The sequence below is a fragment of the Nerophis ophidion genome, linkage group LG12 (genome assembly GCF_033978795.1).
Source record: "Nerophis ophidion isolate RoL-2023_Sa linkage group LG12, RoL_Noph_v1.0, whole genome shotgun sequence".
Classification (NCBI taxonomy): Eukaryota; Metazoa; Chordata; class Actinopteri; order Syngnathiformes; family Syngnathidae; genus Nerophis; species Nerophis ophidion.
The window spans coordinates 36,172,030-36,190,120 of record NC_084622.1 but is presented as its reverse complement, the minus strand read 5'-3'; the positions used below and the strand labels follow the sequence as shown (position 1 = coordinate 36,190,120).

Here is an 18,091-nt window from a genome sequence, read left to right as displayed (position 1 = left end):
AATGGGAAGAAGTATAACCTTGTTGAATACCCCCTTTTTTACATAGTTACTTTAACTAATTTGTATCACATTGATCTGGATCCACATAACTCAATTTGCCCAGAACAATGTGCTTACGATTGTCAATATATCATCATAAGTAAGTCTAATCGTTCCCTCCTTCATATTTACCCCAATTTAGAATTTGCCGCATTTGTGACATTTTTACCCATTAGTGATGTCAGCGGATATCTCCATATATGGTAACGTTTTTACCTGAAGAGCTTTGCGCGGGTCCACCATTGCAGTAAATAAATTACTTATTTGTCTCTATCCTCTTGTTGTGGGGCAGACTGGCTTGTACATGCACATGCATACTGTGCTGTTGGCATTTCTAATACAATGTAGCGTATACTTGTAACTTATATCTGTCATTATAATCACTATGAAAGTGCTAAAAACTACAACGTGGCTGGCAGAGTGGACACAGTCAAAGTGGAGGCACGTAAATAAGACCGCCCACAAACGGCACATCCTGAAGAGACATTCAGAAAGGTGCTTGAAGATGGTCGGTAAAACATAATCCATGCAACATTTTGACTAAGGAACCACCACGACATGTTATGTTGAGTACAATGAAGTGTTATAAATCAATCAATCAATCATCCATCCATCCATTTTCTACCGCTTATTCCCTTTCGGGGTCGCGGGGGGCGCTGGCGCCTATCTCAGCTACAATCGGGCGGAAGGCAGGGTACACCCTGGACAAGTCGCCATCTCATCGCAGGGCATCAATCAATCAATCAATCAATGTTTATTTATGTAGCCCCAAATCACAAATGTCTCAAAGGACTGCACAAATCATTACGACTACAACATCCTCGGAAGAACCCACAAAAGGGCAAGGAAAACTCACACCCAGTGGGCAGGGAGAATTCACATCCAGTGGGACGCCAGTGACAATGCTGACTATGAGAAACCTTGGAGAGGACCTCAGATGTGGGCAAACCCCCCCACCCCCTCTAGGGGACCGAAAGCAATGGATGTCGAGCGGGTCTAACATGATACTGTGAAAGTTCAATCCATAGTGGCTCCAACACAGCCGCGAGAGTTCAGTTCGAAGCGGATCCAAGACAGCAGCGAGAGTCCCGTCCACAGGAGACCATCTCAAGCGGAGGGGGATCAGCAGCGTAGAGATGTCCCCAATCGATACAGGCGAGCGGTCCATCCTGGGTCCCGACGAGCGGTCCATCCTGGGTCTCGACTCTGGACAGCCAGTACTTCATCCATGGTCATCGGACCGGACCCCCTCCACAAGGGAGGGGGGGACATAGGAGAACGAAAAGAAGCGGCAGATCAACTGGTCTAAAAAGGAGGTCTATTTAAAGGCTAGAGTATACAGATGAGTTTTAAGGTGAGACTTAAATGCTTCTACTGAGGTAGCATCTCAAACTGTTACCGGGAGGGCATTCCAGAGTACTGGAGCCCGAACGGAAAACGCTCTATAGCCCGCAGACTTTTTTTGGGCTCTAGGAATCACTAATAAGCCGGAGTCCTTTGAACGCAGATTTCTTGCCGGGACATATGGTACAATACAATCGGCAAGATAGGCTGGAGCTAGACCGTGTAGTATTTTATACGTAAGTAGTAAAACCTTAAAGTCACATCTTAAGTGCACAGGAAGCCAGTGCAGGTGAGCCAGTACAGGCGTAATGTGATCAAACTTTCTTGTTCTTGTCAAAAGTCTAGCAGCCGCATTTTGTACCAACTGTAATCTTTTAATGCTAGACATGGGGAGACCCGAAAATAATACGTTACAGTAATCGAGACGAGAGGTAACAAACGCACGGATAATGATCTCGGCGTCTTTAGTGGACAAAATGGAACGAATGTAGAACATAAATCATGATACGACACCTTTAAAAGTTGACAACATTCAGCCTTAAGTTGCTTAATTTTAAGATGACTTTTTCAGAGCGTCAAAGTTGTAAATGTTCTGTGTTCAGCAGGGAGATGAAGATGGAGAAACGGACTTGCAGCAGCATTGCAAGAGTGACGCCTTCCAGTCATATGGGAACCTCAATGCACGCCTCTTCTACTGCAGGTACCAAAGCCACTTTGTTCATTTGGACAGGATGTGAAAACATTTGTGATGAACAGCCACTCAGATGTCAAAGCCTGGTGATATTCCCTCCCTGCTCCTGAGCAGCTACACATTTAGTGTACAGCAGAAGACACAGTACTTTAGACAAGTGTGTACTGCAGACTGTGTGTATCAGGCTTAACCAAAAGTGTTGCTGTACTCAGTAGAGCTGCGGGTGGAAGTGGACTCCGTGCTGCACCATCACCCCGTCCGCACAGATAGCAGCTCATCGTCAGGCTATTCCAGCTCCTCTTGTTCCCCCCGAATCCCCCTCTGCTGTGACTCCACTGTGGACAGGAGCAGAGATCTGTACAGGCGTAAGTTTCTTCATAGGACCTTAGAACTGTTACAGCGCGAAATAATGAAGTAGATAAAAGTAACATTTAGGGACATTTCTGTCACCTTTTCAAACTTAATTCCAAACTAGATGAGGCAATTCCTGAAGGAATTGTAGGTGAATGCACTGAAATCCTAGATTTATTTTAGAATTGTTAAAGTAGAGCACACAATTCCTAAAAAGGTTGAATATTTTGAAGTTGGAACGGTTTGAATCAAATGAAAAATGTGAGAGTTGTGGAACTTTTATGAATGTCCTCTTCATTTCAATAGGAATTTCCCAAATATGTCGGAATTTCGGGAAAAGCGTGAATATCTTTGAAAATGGTTAAAAAAAAAAACTTGAATGGTCTGAATGAGTTGAAATGGTTGGTTTTAGAATTTTTCTAATCGGTCAAAATATTTTGAATTCCCGGAATTTCGGGAAAACCGGGAATTTTTCCATTTCAAAAAACAACTTTGTTTTTTGTTCTAATTAAGAGGAATGTTTTGACGGTTGAAAAATGTGGGAGGAGTAGTCGACAGAAAAAAGGGTGGAAATAGGGCTTTGGAAAAATTCTGGAAAATCCTTGAATTTTTTTCACTTGGAAAAAGGGGTAGTTCAAATTTCCAGAATGGTGGAACGTGTTGAAGGTGGAATGATTTGAATCGGTTGAAATGTGTGGAATTGGTGAAAGTTTGAGAAATGGCCAATTCATTTTAAATGGAAAAATTGTCCTGGAAAACCTGGAATTCTGGGAAATCTTGGAGTTTTTGGAATTTGTCAAGGGAAAGCCGTGATTCCCGAATAGGCTGAACAGTTTGAAGTTGGAACAGTTTGAATCGGGTGTAAAATGTGGAAGGTAGAGCGCGACAAAATCTGGGGACGGCGTGGCGCAGTGGAAGCCGAGGGTCCCTGGTTCGATCCCCACCTACTACCAACCTCGTCACGTCCGTTGTGTCCTGAGCAAGACATTTCGCCCTTGCTCTTGATGGGTGCTGGTTAGCGCCTTGCATGGCAGCTCCCTCGATCAGTGTGTGAATGTGTGTGTGAATGGGTAAATGTGGAAGTAGTGTCAAAGCGCTTTGAGTACCTTGAAGGTAGAAAAGCGCTACACAAGTACAACCCATTTATCAAGTTGAGGAATACATGGATGAATTTTGGTGCAGAGAACAACATGTTTAAATGCTTTGGAGCATTCACACAATTAAGCCCCGAGTTCTTTTCATGAGCACGTGTCCTGAGAATTGACTCCATCACAGGAGGGAACATAGCGAGCACACACCGTTAGTGACACTGGAGCAGCGGGGGAATTAGAGGCTTTGCTCAAGAGGTGTGAGGATGAGTCTTGCAGGAATTAAACCTCCAGCCTTTCTCATTAAAGATGGTCAGAACAAAATTAATTCAGTTAATTGAACCGTTTGCAAGGCTATTTCCCTATAGGAAATAAAAGAAATGTGGTTAATTAGTTCCAATATATATGTAATAACTCTCATTTATGTTTACTTTGACCACAATATAAAGCTATACACCAAACAGAAGCATCACAATTACTCAGGTACAACGTTTGATCACAAAGTTAAAGAAAACAATTATTAAATTAAATACCTTGTTGGCACGTCAACTTAGCACGGAAGACATGGTGAGATTCCCCACAAATGTTCCATCACTTTCACACTCTTCGTCACATCAGCAACAAAAAACCCTTCCTTCCTCACAGTTGTCAACATGTTGACGTGTTCCCCCTCGTATATCCTCATGAGAACCAGAGTCTCGGTTGGTCTATTTCAGAGTTACGCATTTTTGGGGGGAAAAAGCCCATATTTTTACAAAACACAAATGTCCACTGCAGATGGCGCTGGTGTGAACGCCATTAGAGCACTCCCTGCAAATGTCAGTCATCACCGAGATCGCAATGAGCTTCTTTTTTTGGAAACTCATTTCCGCTGCTTTACTCAATGACAGCATGTGTAGGTTTTGTGCAATTAGTCACATCTAAGAATTGTTTGAGGCTAAATGGAATGCACTGCAAGGCACACTGATAGTTGGTTAGGATATGGCACGACTTTGAGGTCAGAACGTTACTAGAAATTCTCATGTCCTGATAAACCTGATCCTTCAAAGCATCACACATATCCTATGTGTTACATCACACATATCATATGTGTTACATCACACATATTCTAGGTGTCACGTCTTACATCACACATAGGATATAATATATTTCCCCCCCGAGTCTGGGAATGTTGTCAAAGCACCTTTTTGTTGTTTTGCACTCACATTTGTGGACCTCTGCTGTTCTTCTACTGCAGCGTGGTTGTTGTACAGTACAGTGCATAGTCTCTGATCTACTAAAGGTTTGCGTGCAGTAAAACATGTGCAAACCTGATAGCACACAGAGGACTGTATCTAATAAATCAGTGGTCCCCAACCTTTTTGTAGCTGCGGACTGGTCAACGCTTGAAAATTTGTCCCACGGACACAATCATGTGTGCTTACAGACTATCCCTGCAGACTGTATTGATCTATCTTGATATATAATGTATATATTGTGTTTTTTATGTTGATTTAATAATAAAAAAATAATAATAATAAGTAAAAAAATTTAATTTCTTGTGGGGCCCGGTACCAATTGGTGGTTGGGGACCACTGTAATAAATGGCCAACATATAATGTGCAATCCATTCAGCGTGTTTGTCTTCATGAATATGCAGAAAATATGCTAAATTGTTAGAACGGCCACAATGCTGGGAAGAAGCGGTGCAAATTTACTCATTTAGCGCTCGCAATGTGATTGATCAAAACTGAAACTGTTCTGCAACACTTTTGCACCCATATTTAGCAAGATTGAAATGTGCATGCAAACTTATGCACAAGGAGGCAGCGGATCCACCATCTTCCGTGTGCATGTCATCATATTTGAGCTCTGTTTTGAAATGGGTTTTTTTGTTTTTTTTATCATTTCATAGCTGTTGGATGACTTTAGGCACTGATTAAAACATATTATAATGGTTTGTTTTGGTGTCAGTTTGGCGTTTTTGAGGGGGAATTTGTTTTTTTCCATAGATATAATACCAATCCCATTTCCATATGAGTTAGGAAATTGTGTTAGATGTAAATATAAATGGAATACATCCCATCCATCCATTATTCCCTTTGGGATAGCGGGGGGAGCTGGTGCCTATCTGAGCTACAATCGGGCGGAAGGCGATGTACACCCTGGACAAGCCGCCACCTCATCGCAGGGCCAACACAGATAGACAGACAACATTCACACTCACATACTAGGGCCAATTTAGTGTTGCCAATCAACCTATCCCCAGGTGCATGTCTTTGGAAGTAGGAGGAAGCCGGAGTACCAGGAGGGAACCCACGCATTCACGGGGAGAACATGCATACTCCACAAAGAAAGATCCCGAGCCCGGGATTGAACCCCAGACTACTCAGGACCTTCGTATTGTGAGGCAGACGCACTAACCCCTCTTCCACCATGAAGCCAAATGGACTACAATGATTTGCAAATCCTTTTCAACCCATATTCAATTGAATGCACTACAAAGACAAGATATTTGATGTTCAAACTCATAAACTAAATTTTTTTTTTTTGCAAATAATAATTAACTTAGAATTTCATGGCTGCAACATGTGCCAAAGTAGTTGGGAAAGGGCATGTTCACCACTGTGTTACATCACCTTTTCTTTTAACAACACTCAATAAACGTTTGGGAACTGCGGAAACTTACTGTTGAAGCTTTAAAAGTGGAATTCTTTCCCATTCTAGTTTTATGTAGAGCTTCAGTCGTTCAACAGTCCAGGGTCTCCGCTGTCGTATTTTACGCTTCATAATACGCAACACATTTTCGATGGGAGACAGGTCTGGACTGCAGGCGGGCCAGGAAAGTACCCGCACTCTTTTACTACGAAGCCACGCTGTTGTAACACGTGGCTTGGCATTGTCTTACTGAAATAAACAGGGGCATCCATGATAACGTTGCTTGAATGACAACATATGTTGTTCCAAAACCTGTATGGACCATTCAGCATTAATGGTGCCTTCACAGATGTGTAAATTACCCATGCCTTGGGCACTAATGCACCCCCATACCATCACAGATGCTGGCTTTTGAACTTTGCGCCTATAACAATCCGAATGGTTATTTTCCATATTGTTCTGGAGGACACCACGTCCTCTGTTTCCAAATATAATTTGAAATGTGGACCCGTTAGACCACAGAACACTTTTCCATTTTGCATCAGTCCATCTTAGATGAGCTTGGGCCCAGCGAAGGCGGCGGCGTTTCAGGGTGTTGTTGATAAATGGGTTTGGCTTTGCTAGTAGAGTTTTAACTTGCACTTACAGATGTAGCGACCAACTATAGTTACTGACAGTGGTTCTATGAAGTGTTCCTGAGCCCATGTGGTGATATCCTTTACACACTGATGTCTGTTTTTATGCTGTACTGCCTGAGGGGTCAAAGGTCTGTGATATCATCGCTTACGTGCAGTGATTTCTCCAGATTCTCTGAACCTTTTGATGATTTTACGGACCGTAGATGGTAAAATCCCTTAATTCCTTGCAACAGCTCGTTGAGAAATGTTGTTCTAAAACTGTTTGACGATTTGCTTACAAAGTGGTGACCTTCGCTCCATCCTTGTTTGTGAATTACTGAGCATTTCATGGAAGCTGCTTTTATACCCAATCATGGCACCCACCTGTTCTCAATTAGCATGCACACCTCTGGGATGTTTCTAAATAAGTGTTTGATGAGCATTCCTCAACTTTATCAGAATTTATTGCCACCTTTCCCAACTTCTTTGTCACGTTTTGATGGCATAGAAATTCTAAAGTTAATGATTATTTGCAAACATTTTTTTTATCAGTTTGAACATCAAATATGTTGTCTTTGTAGCATATTCAACTGAATATGGGTTGAAAGTGATTTGCAAATAATTGTATTCTGTTTATCTTTACATCTAATACAATTTCCAAACTCATATAGAAACGGGGTTTGTAATAAATGACCAAAATAGAACGTGCAATCCATTCAGACTGTCTTCATGAATATGCAGAAAATATGGTACATTTTATAACGGCCACAATGCTGTGCAAATATACTCATTTAGCACTCGCAATGTGATTGATCAAAACTGAAACTGTTCTGCGACACTTTTTTGCATCCATATTTAGCAAGATTCAAATGGGCATGCAAACTTATGCACAAGAAGGCAGCAATGCCACCATCTTCCATGTGCATGTCAACATATTTGAGCTCTGTTTTGAAATGTTTTTTTTTTAATCATTTCATAGCTGTTGGATGACTTTAGGCACCGATTAAAATATACTACAATGGTTTGTTTTGGTGTCAGTTTGGCGTTTTTGGGGGGATTTGTTTTTTCCATGCATATAATAATAATGTGTGTATTAATAGTATATCTCCTACATGAAATAAATGTGCATCTTCATGCAGACTTGCATGCATTTCTGGATCATTCCAGATGCACCATCACAGCACCTTGTGTGCTCTGAAAATAGATTCTGTCCGCCGTTTTCCACTACGTCAGCCAGAAAAGTTTGGGGCGTGCTGCATATTGCGCAACATGAAAGACAGCACAGGTTGGACAGTTGGAGCATATATTGTCATGATTGTGGAGTAAAATGAGTGTTTCCATGGTGACAGCCATTCAAATACTGTATGCACGAGCAGACTTAGTAGATCATCTGCAACGAGCCCACTAATAGTACACACAATTGTAAAGTTTATACTCACTTAATAGATGAGGCCTTAAGTGTCTTATTGTGACTTCAGTATTTGATATGTTTACTTGTCATGCAGGTGTTTCGCTCCAAGAAGCTGTAGGAGGAAGTCACGAGAAGGACCGCTCGTGCATTTTCATCCTCAACTCCCACTGCCCCGCAGGCTCCAGTCGCCCCACTGCCCAGGTCCTCCCCGTCCAAACGGATCCATCTCCTCCTGTCGCTCCGTCCAGCTCATCCCACCTGCCGTTCACTCCTCCTCACTACCACCCTCAAGGCAGCTATCCTCAGAGCCTGCTCTCCCCGACCTCCAACCCAGCACGGATCTTGTCTTCCCCGCGAAAGCCGAGGCCGCCCCCTCTGTGCATGGAGGACAGAACTAAAGTTCTGGGCTCAGGTCTGTCCGGGACCAGTGCGGGCTTTAGTGCGGGCATGAGGCTGGAGAATCTTTTGCCCAAGCTCAAAGTGGACGGCTCTTCCATACTCCATGACCCTGCAGGGGGTCTCGGTTCTACAGGAGCTGCTGTGGGTCTGATGGTGGAGACCAGCTCTGCTTTGACCTCCACCTCAAACAGCCTCCATCACGTGTCCCAACCACCCCTCCAGTTCCACCTTTCCTCCTCCTCTTCCTCGTCCCCATCCTTGTACTACTCCTACCCGTCTCTTTCCTCTTCAACGCCCTCCTTTTCTCCGTACGCCTCCTCCAAGCCCATGTCGCAGCCCGCTAGCTCCATTGGTGGAAGTGGCTTCGTTTCCATGCCAACCGCCGGCACCGTCCCTATTGCCGCAGTGCCAGGAAACATGTACTACCCTGCTCGCTCCAGCCCTGGCCTCTCCGCCTCCTCCGGCGCCTCATTAGACCCCAGCCCAGGCCACACCCACTGTGTTTGCAGCTCGTGCGGATGTCAGGGCAGCTGCGGCGCGTACGGCGCCCCGTCTGGGTGCCCTCCTGCGGCCGGCTACCTGCAGCCCTTCACGGCCGCCTCCGTCTTCACGCTCGGGCCCCTGCTCCATCTCAGACCTTTGGTGGCCTCTTCCAGTGGCACCGCCACCGGCGCCGTGCCCTTCTCCTACCCCATGATTGCACCGCATCCCCTCTACTGCCAGAGCCACGTGTCACATGACCAGCATAAAGGCTTCGGCTTCTACCACACACATGGCAATGTGGGTAATGGCAGCCAGAGACGGGTCACGGGGAACTTTTCTTGTTACAACTGCGGCGCTAACGGGCACAGAGCGGAGGACTGCAAACAGCCGCTCATGGATTCTACACGACAAAGTAAGTTTAAGTTTCAAGTTTATTCACAATATTGATTGATTGATACTTTTATTAGTAGATTGCACAGTACAGTACATATTCCGTACAATTGACCACTAAATGGTAACACCCGAATAAGTTTTTCAACTTGTTTAAGTCGGGGTCCACGTTAATCAATTCATGGTACAAATATATACTATCAACATAATACAGTCATCACACAAGTTAATCATCATAGTATGTACATTGAATTATTTACATTATTTACAATCCGGGGGGTGGGATGAGGAGATTTGGTTGATATCAGAACTTCAGTCATCAACAATTGCATCAACAGAGAAATGTGGACATTGAAACAGTGTAGGTCTTACTTAGTAGGATATGTACAGCCAGCAGAGAACATAGTGAGTTCACATAGCATAAGAACAAGTATATACATTAGAAGTACATTTGAGTTGTTTATAATCCGGGGAGATGGGATGTGAATGGAGGAGGGTATTAGTAAAGTGTTGAAGTTGCCTGGAGGTGTTGTTTTAGAGCGGTTTTGAAGGAGGATAGAGATGCACTTACTTTTATACCTGTTGGGAGTGCATTCCACATTGATGTGGCATAGAAAGAGAATGAGTTAAGACCTTTGTTAGATCGGAATCTGGGTTTAACGTGGTTTGTGGAGCTCCCCCTGGTGTTGTGGTTATGGCGGTCATTTACGTTAAGGAAGTAATTTGACATGTACTTCGGTATCAAGGAGGTGTAGCGGATTTTATAGACTAGGCTCAGTGCAAGTTGTTTTACTCTGTCCTCCACCCTGAGCCAGCCCACTTTGGAGAAGTGGGATGGATTGAGGTGTGATCTGGGGTGGAGGTCTAAAAGTAACCGGATTATCTTATTCTGGGATGTTTGGAGTCTAGATTTGAGGGTTTTGGAGGTGCTGGGGTACCAGGAGGTGCAAGCGTAATCGAAGAAGGGTTGAATGAGAGTTCCCGCTAGAATCCTCAAGGTGCTTTTGTTGACCAGAGAGGAGATTCTGTAGAGGAATCTCGTTCTTTGGTTGACCTTTTTGATCACCTTGGTTGCCATTTTATCACAGGAAAGATTAGCCTCTAGAATGAAACCTAGGTAGGTGATCTCATCCTTCCTGGTGATAACAATGTCACCCACTTTTATAGTGAGGTCCATACCATATAACAATTACAGTAGTGGTGAAATGTCATCATTTAAAGATGTAGGTACGTGAAAGTAAAGGGTGACGATACGTAACACCGGTGAATGTGCCTGGTAATGATTGTTTGGAGAGATGTCACATGTTGAGCTTTGTTTGCATGGCTAAAGACTGTACTCACTCAAAAAGGATGCACAATTACATTTCTAGATTCCTAATGCACAGCTGCAGGAAGTGCATGAATTCCAGGAGTGAAGTGAATTATATTTATATAGCGCTTTTTCTCTTGTGAGTCAAAGCATTTTACATAGTGAAACCCAATATCTAAGTTACATTTAAACCAGTTTGGGTGGCACTGGGAGCAGGCGGGTAAAGTGTCTTGCCCAAGGACACAACGGCAGTGACTAGGATGGGGGAAGCGGGGATCGATGTTCCCATGGCGTTTGTTTGATGGTTAAACGGCAAGGCCAAAGAGAAGGAGAAGAAGAACGCTTGGTGTAATCTATCCTTAATGCTGAAACGTCAGTCGTCAGAATTTCAGCATTAATAAATTACACATATTCTTGAAATCAATGACTTACTTTCATTATAGTATGAGTCCATTGTATCAGCTGAACCGCATGTGCACGTATAGCCTTATCTATATTGGAAAATGTATGTGAGTGAGAGAGAATCAACAGCTGATACAATGGACTCATACTATGATGAAAGCAAGTCATTGATTTTCAGAGTATGTGTAATTTATTAATGCTGAAATTCTGACAACTGACGTTTCAGCATTAAGGATAGATTACGCCATTTACGCAAGCGTTCTTCTTCTCCTCCTCTTTGGCCTTGCCGTTTAACCATCATGGGAACATCGCCCCCTGGAGTTACAAATTCCGATTGGTAACAGATTTCGGTACAACACTGGCACGGCCACTCTAGCAACCGAGCTATACCGCCCCAGGAGGGGGCTTATCTTGCCAGAAAACCGGCTTAAATTGGACAGCAAGCTATAACGATTGTGCTGTCTATCCACAGTGCAAAGCCGCTTCTAAGAGGCTAATTCTCACCACGGTGGCGGAAAATAAACAATGTTCCGTCCAAGTATTTAAATCACTGGAGGGCGAGAAAAAAGCAATAGGATGTTATTATCGATACCTCGTATAGTATGGTTATATGAACAATACCATAGTGACTAGATCAGGATCTCCGGGAATTCAGTCGTTTGCCACTGGACTGTTTGGTTCAGGGGTCCCCAAACTACGGCCCGCGGGCCAGATTCAGCGTCCAAAATGAATGGTTGATCTTTTTTGTCATTGTGCATGTACAGGTACAGGTCCAACAAAATTTAAATCCAGACCGCGGGAAGTTCCAAGTAAACAAATAATAATAAAAGTTTAATTTTTATTTTTTTATTATTATTAATAAATCTGTCCTTTCAAATTATTATAATTTTTTTAAATATCCTTTCAAATCCGCAGACAATTTTTTTTAACCCAATGCCAAAAAAGTTGGGGGACCCTGGATCGGTTTGTCTTAGAAGACGTTTGGCCTCTCATCCAAGTGAGTTCCTGCTCATGGACTTGGATTGGTCAGATCTGGACTAGATCTGACAAGCCAAACAGTCCAGTAGCGATGGACTGAGATCCCTGAGAAGACAACCACCTGGATGAATGAGAACATCCACACACATACGACTAGATCAGGAGTGTCCAAACTTCATCCACCAGGGGCCGAATACTGAAAAGTCAAAACATTTTGCAAAAAAAAGTCAATGCTAAGAACACAAGCTATACATAATTTCCCCGGGGTCCTCTCCAAGGTTTCTCATGGTCATCATAGCCACTGTCACCGACGTCCCACTGGGGTGAGTTATTCCTTGCCCTTATGTGGGCTCTGTACTGATGATGTCGTTGTGGTTTGTGCAGCCCTTTGAGACACTTGTTATTTAGGGCTATATAAATAATCAATCAATCAATCAATGTTTACTTATATAGCCCTCAATCACAAGTGTCTCAAAGGGCTGCACAAACCACTACGACATCTTCGGTAGGCCCACATAAGGGCAAGGAAAACTCACACCCAGTGGGACGTCGGTGACAATGATGACTATGAGAACCTTGGAGAGGAGGAAAGCAATGGATGTCGAGCAGGTCTAACATGATACTGTGAAAGTTCAATCCACAATGGATCCAACACAGTCGCGAGAGTCCAGTCCAAAGCGGATCCAACACAGCAGCGAGAGTCCCGTTCACAGCGGAGCCAGCAGGAAACCATCCCAAGCGGAGGCGGATCAGCAGCGCAGAGATGTCCCCAGCCGATACACAGGCAAGCAGTACATGGCCACCGGATCGGACCGGACCCCCTCCACAAGGGAGAGTGGGACATTGAAGAAAAAGAAAAGAAACGGCAGATTAACTGGTCTAAAAAGGGAGTCTATTTAAAGGCTAGAGTATACAAATGAGTTTTAAGGTGAACATTGATTGATTGATTGATAATTAATGACAACACTTGGTGTATGTTTTGTGTTATAAGTAGCAATCCTATGACTATTAGTTATCATTATCAAAGTTTCTGTTTCTTCTCATGACGTTACTTCTTTTGATCTTTTTTCTTACATTTTTACTTTTTAGATTTTTCTTTGGACAATCTGGGACAGGCAAACAAAACTCAAGCTGTGGGCCAAAAAACCGAGACTAACTCAATATTTTACAGAATCATTGTGTTTCTTGTTTTTATTGTTGTGTACAATATCAGGGAGTGTAAGTCTCTGGATCAATAGGAGTTTTAGTTTCGTTATTGTGCAACTGTAGTTAAAATGGTTAAAGTACCAATGATTGTCACACACACTCTTGGTGTGGCGAAACTATTCTCTGCATTTCACCCATCACCCTGCAAGGTGAGGGCAGCAGTGGGCAGCAGCGGTGCCGCGCCCGGGAATCATTTATGGTGATTTAACCCCCAATTCCAACCCTTTGGTCAAAGTATCAGATGGCGACATAAAAACGGATGGGAAGTGAGGCCAAAACTGTTGATGTGGACATTCTCCTCGCTAGTTTATCAGCGGCTGGTCCATGGCGCTGTGCACTCCATGCGGCACATAGGGGGCGCCAAGACAATTAAAGTCTGCATTTACAGTCAAAGTCAATGAATGATCCATGGCCCCTTTGATGTTTGATTAGCATTAGAGCCGGCCCTCATGCCACAGCCCCCTGCTTTGAAGGAAGTTTGTTTTTGTCTGTAAGCCTGTAGACATTTTTTTTCACTTGAAATTAGTGTTAGAGCCATGCACAAATGTTGGATTATTCATTTAATCATGAAATCAAATACAGTACATTGTGTTAGGTCTGGGCTTCACGGTGGCAGAGGGGTTAGTGCGTCTGCCTCACAATACGAAGTTCCTGCAGTCCTGGGTTCAAATCCAGGCTCGGGATCTTTCTGTGTGGAGTTTGCATGTTCTCCCCGTGAATGCGTGGGTTCCCTCCGGGTACTCCGGCTTCCTCCCACCTCCAAAGACATGCACCTGGGGATAGGTTGATTGGCAACACTAAATTGGCCCTAGTGTGTGAATGTGAGTGTGAGTGTTGTCTGTCTATCTGTGTTGGCCCTGCGATGAGGTGGCGACTTGTCCAGGGTGTACCCTGCCTTCCGCCCGATTGTAGCTGAGATAGGCGCCCTCATTTTAATGTTTTCATAAATGTTGTATCAGTCCGGCCCTCGGGTTGTAGCAAATTTGTTTCTTTGACCCTCTGATGTAATACACTTTGACATCCCAGCTGGTGTCCATGATATGATCAATACCATTAATCAATCAATCAATGTTTATTTATATAGCCCTAAATCACAAGTGTCCCAAAAGGCTGCACAAGCTACGACATCCTTTGTTCAGATCCCACATCAGGGCAAAGAAAAACTCAACCCAGTGTGATGACAATAAGAAACCATGGAGAGGACCGCAGATGTATGTCTTTACAATCTTTAAAATCTCAATAAAACACTATTAAAACAATAAGCAGATAAGGGATCTTCCAGAATGATCCTAGTAAATGTGTCTAATTACATCTGAAACGCTTGATAGTTTATCCTAATTCACAAATCTTTCATCCTTGCTCAAATTAATGGGGAAATTGTCGCTTTCTCGGTCCAAATTGCTCTTACTGCTGGTGGCTCCCATTAAAACAATGTGAATATGTGTGGAGCCCTGCAACTCGTGACGTCACGCGCACACATAGCCTTAAAAGTTGCAAACTTTATTGTCGATGTTCTTCACTAAATCCTTTCAGCAAAAATATGGCAATATCGCGAAATGATCAAGTATGATACTTAGAATGGACCTGCTATTCCCGTTTGAATAAGAAAATCTCATTTCAGTAGGCCTTTAAGAATGATACAAATATAAACAACCAATGCATTCCACCTGCTTGTTTGATAAAGTGAGCGTCACAACATCACGATGTAATTAAGGCATGTGTGTTTTACTGGACTGGCATGTCTTGTCTTGAAGCACCTTTACCTGCATACTAATGTTTGTTGTTGTGTTTGACAGGCTCTTTTCGACTCAAGTACACGCCTCACCCTGACAGTAAAGATTCAGGAGACTGACTGGGGATTTGAACAAAACTGCAATTATTTTCTTCTGAGACTTCAACCACCATTTCTGTTCTGGTGGGAAAAAAAACTAAACATTTTCTGTTCTGTAACAGCAGTTACCTCAACAAATAAGGAGCATCAGCCGAGGACAAGGACAGTCAAACTCCACACGGGGGGGGAAAAAGGGCATTAGTAAGTTTCATGGACGGATTAAAAAAGTGGAATTGCTTCGTCAGGAACTTTACAAGCTTGAAGACCATAAAGACACTACAGAAAATCATCTTCACTCTTTTTGAACATACAGTGGGGCAAAAAAGTATTTAGTCAGCCAGCGATTGTGCAAGTTCTCCCACTTAAAATGATGACAGAGGTCTGTAATTTTCATCATAGGTACACTTCAACTGTGAGAGACAGAATGTGAAAAAAAAATCCAGGAATTCACTTTGTTGGAATTTTAAAGAATTTATTTGTACATTATGGTGGAAAATTAGTAGTCAACCATTCAAAGCTCACACTGATGGTAGGAGGTTTTGGCTCAAGCCCCCATTCATTCTTTCCTTAACACGGATCAATCGTCCTGTCCCCTTAGCAGAAAAACAGCCCCAAAGCATGATGTTTCCACCCCCATGCTTCACAGTAGGTCTGGTGTTCTTGGGATGCAACTCAGTATTCTTCTTCCTCCAAACACGACGAGTTGAGTTTATACCAAAATGGATACATGGATGATACAGCAGAGGATTGGGAGAATGTCATGTGGTCAGATGAAACCAAAATAGAACTTTTTGGTATAAACTCAACTCGTCGTGAGTTGCATCCCAAGAACACCATAACTACTGTGAAGCATGGGGGTGGAAACATCATGCTTTGGGGCTGTTTTTCTGCTAAGGGGACAGGACGATTGATCCGTGTTAAGGAAAGAATGAATGGGGCCATGTATCGTGAGATTTTGAGCCAAAACCTCCTTCCATCAGTGAGAGCTTTGAATGGTTGACTACTAATTTTCCACAATAATTTACAAATAAATTCTTTAAAATTCCTACAATGTGAATTCCTGGATTTTTTTTTCACATTCTGTCTCTCACAGTTGAAGTGTACCTATGATGAAAATTACAGACCTCTGTCATCATTTTAAGTGGGAGAACTTGCACAATCGCTGGCTGACTAAATACTTTTTTGCCCCACTGAAAATCCTACATGGGACATGTCCTCCTCCTTTAAAGCTCTTCATGCTTCTTGCTGCCTTGATAATCAAGTGTGACTTTGTGATTACGTTCATGTTTTTCTACATTGTTGCCATTTTGTCTGTCCTTGCCTCAATGGGCCTGATTATCATGTTGGCTTTTATCCTTTACACAGCAAAAAAGGTTGTGGTTAAAAAGTAGTTGACTCAAGTTTGTGGGCAGGACCCAGAGAACTGTTGAAATGAACCCCGGGAGGGTGCAGCACTGACATGTGCCGTCTTTATTGAAATGTTTTTGTGGGATTGTACAAAAGCATGGTTTTTTTACGTCTTATGGGAAGACTCGTGTTGGTTGAAGTGGGACTAGAATCAATCACCAGCATATCGCTTCCTTTTTGGTAAAAAAAAAAAAAAAAAAAAAGGGAAGTGATTTTAAAAATGTTCCTATGCCAGTATTTTAATAACAACAAACATATTTGGAGAGAAAATAATTTTGTACAATAAAGTATTTTTCTATTTTGGCAAGTTCATGGCCAGATTTATTTGACATCATTTTACATATTTGTGGGGTTTTGCTCAATGAACAAAAAAAAGTTGATAAATTAAAGTCACAAAATGCTAATAAAGCATACTTACCAACCTCTGCGGGTGAGGGGGGGTGGGGGTGTATATTATAGTGTGCCGGAAGAGTTAGTGCTGCAAGGGGTTCTGGGTATTTGTTCTGTTGTGTAACGGTGCGGATGTATAGCTCGGTTGGTAGAGCGGCCGTGCCAGCAACTTCAGGGTTGCAGGTTCAATCCCCGCTTCCGCCATCCTAGTCACTGCCGTTGTGTCCTTGGGCAAGACACTTTACCCACCTGCTCCCAGTACCACCCACACTGGTTTAAATGTAACTTAGATATTGGGTTTCACTATGTAAAGCGCTTTGAGTCACTAGAGAAAAGCGCTATATAAAATATAATTCACAATGTTCTCCCGAAATGTCAATCCATCAATCAATCATCCATCCATCCATTTCCTACCGCTTATTCCCTTTCGGGGTCGCGGGGGGCGCTGGCGCCTATCTCAGCTACAATCGGGCGGAAGGCGGGGTACACCCTGGACAAGTCGCCACCTCATCACAGGGCCCACACAGATAGACAGACAACATTCACACTCACATTCACACACTAGGGCCAATTTAGTGTTGCCAATCAACCTATCAATGTTTGCTTATATAGCCCTAAATCACTAGTGTCTCAAAGGGCTGCACAAACCACTACCACATCCTCGGTAGGCCTACATAAGGGCAAGGAAAACTCACACCCAGTGGGACGTCGGTGACAATGATGAATGATTAAATGTGTTTGTCATTCTTGTTTGGTTTGGGTTCACAGTGTGGCGCATATTTGCAACAGTGTTAAAATTGTTTATACGGCCACCCACAGTGTGACCTGTATGGCTGTTGACCAAGTGTGCCTTGCATTCACTTGTGTGTGTCTGCACAGGACGTATATATTATGTGGCTGAGTCGACACGCTCTTTGTATGAAGGAAAAAAGCGGACCTGACTTCAGGTTGTAGTGAACGCTAAAGGCAGGGCCTTAAAGGCACGACCCAATATCTGGGTGAAAATCGGAAGAAATCCGGGAGAATGGTTACCCCGGAAAAGTTTCGGGAGGGGCACTGAAATTTGGGAGTCTCCGGGAAAAATCGGGAGCGTTGGCAAGTATGTAATAAATCATACT

At 43.2% G+C, this 18,091-nt stretch overlaps 1 protein-coding gene across 5 annotated transcripts in view; it reads left to right on the top strand.

Annotated features, from left to right (window-relative positions):
• The window catches only part of zcchc14 (zinc finger, CCHC domain containing 14), a 75,792-nt gene extending 60,247 nt beyond the window's left edge, over nucleotides 1-15,545 (top strand). Inside the window, exons 10-13 of one of the 5 annotated variants that reach the window (XM_061917473.1) lie at nucleotides 1,989-2,083; nucleotides 2,290-2,439; nucleotides 8,273-9,472; nucleotides 15,142-15,545. In XM_061917473.1, coding sequence (XP_061773457.1) covers nucleotides 1,989-2,083; nucleotides 2,290-2,439; nucleotides 8,273-9,472; nucleotides 15,142-15,197 — 1,501 coding nt within the window. In that variant the 3' untranslated portion in view covers nucleotides 15,198-15,545. Of the gene's footprint in view, nucleotides 1-1,985; nucleotides 2,084-2,286; nucleotides 2,440-8,272; nucleotides 9,473-15,141 lie in introns of all 5 variants that reach the window. The other 4 variants (XM_061917472.1, XM_061917471.1, XM_061917470.1 and 1 more) reach the window with 4 other exon arrangements.
• Nucleotides 15,546-18,091: the final 2,546 nt, after the last annotated feature.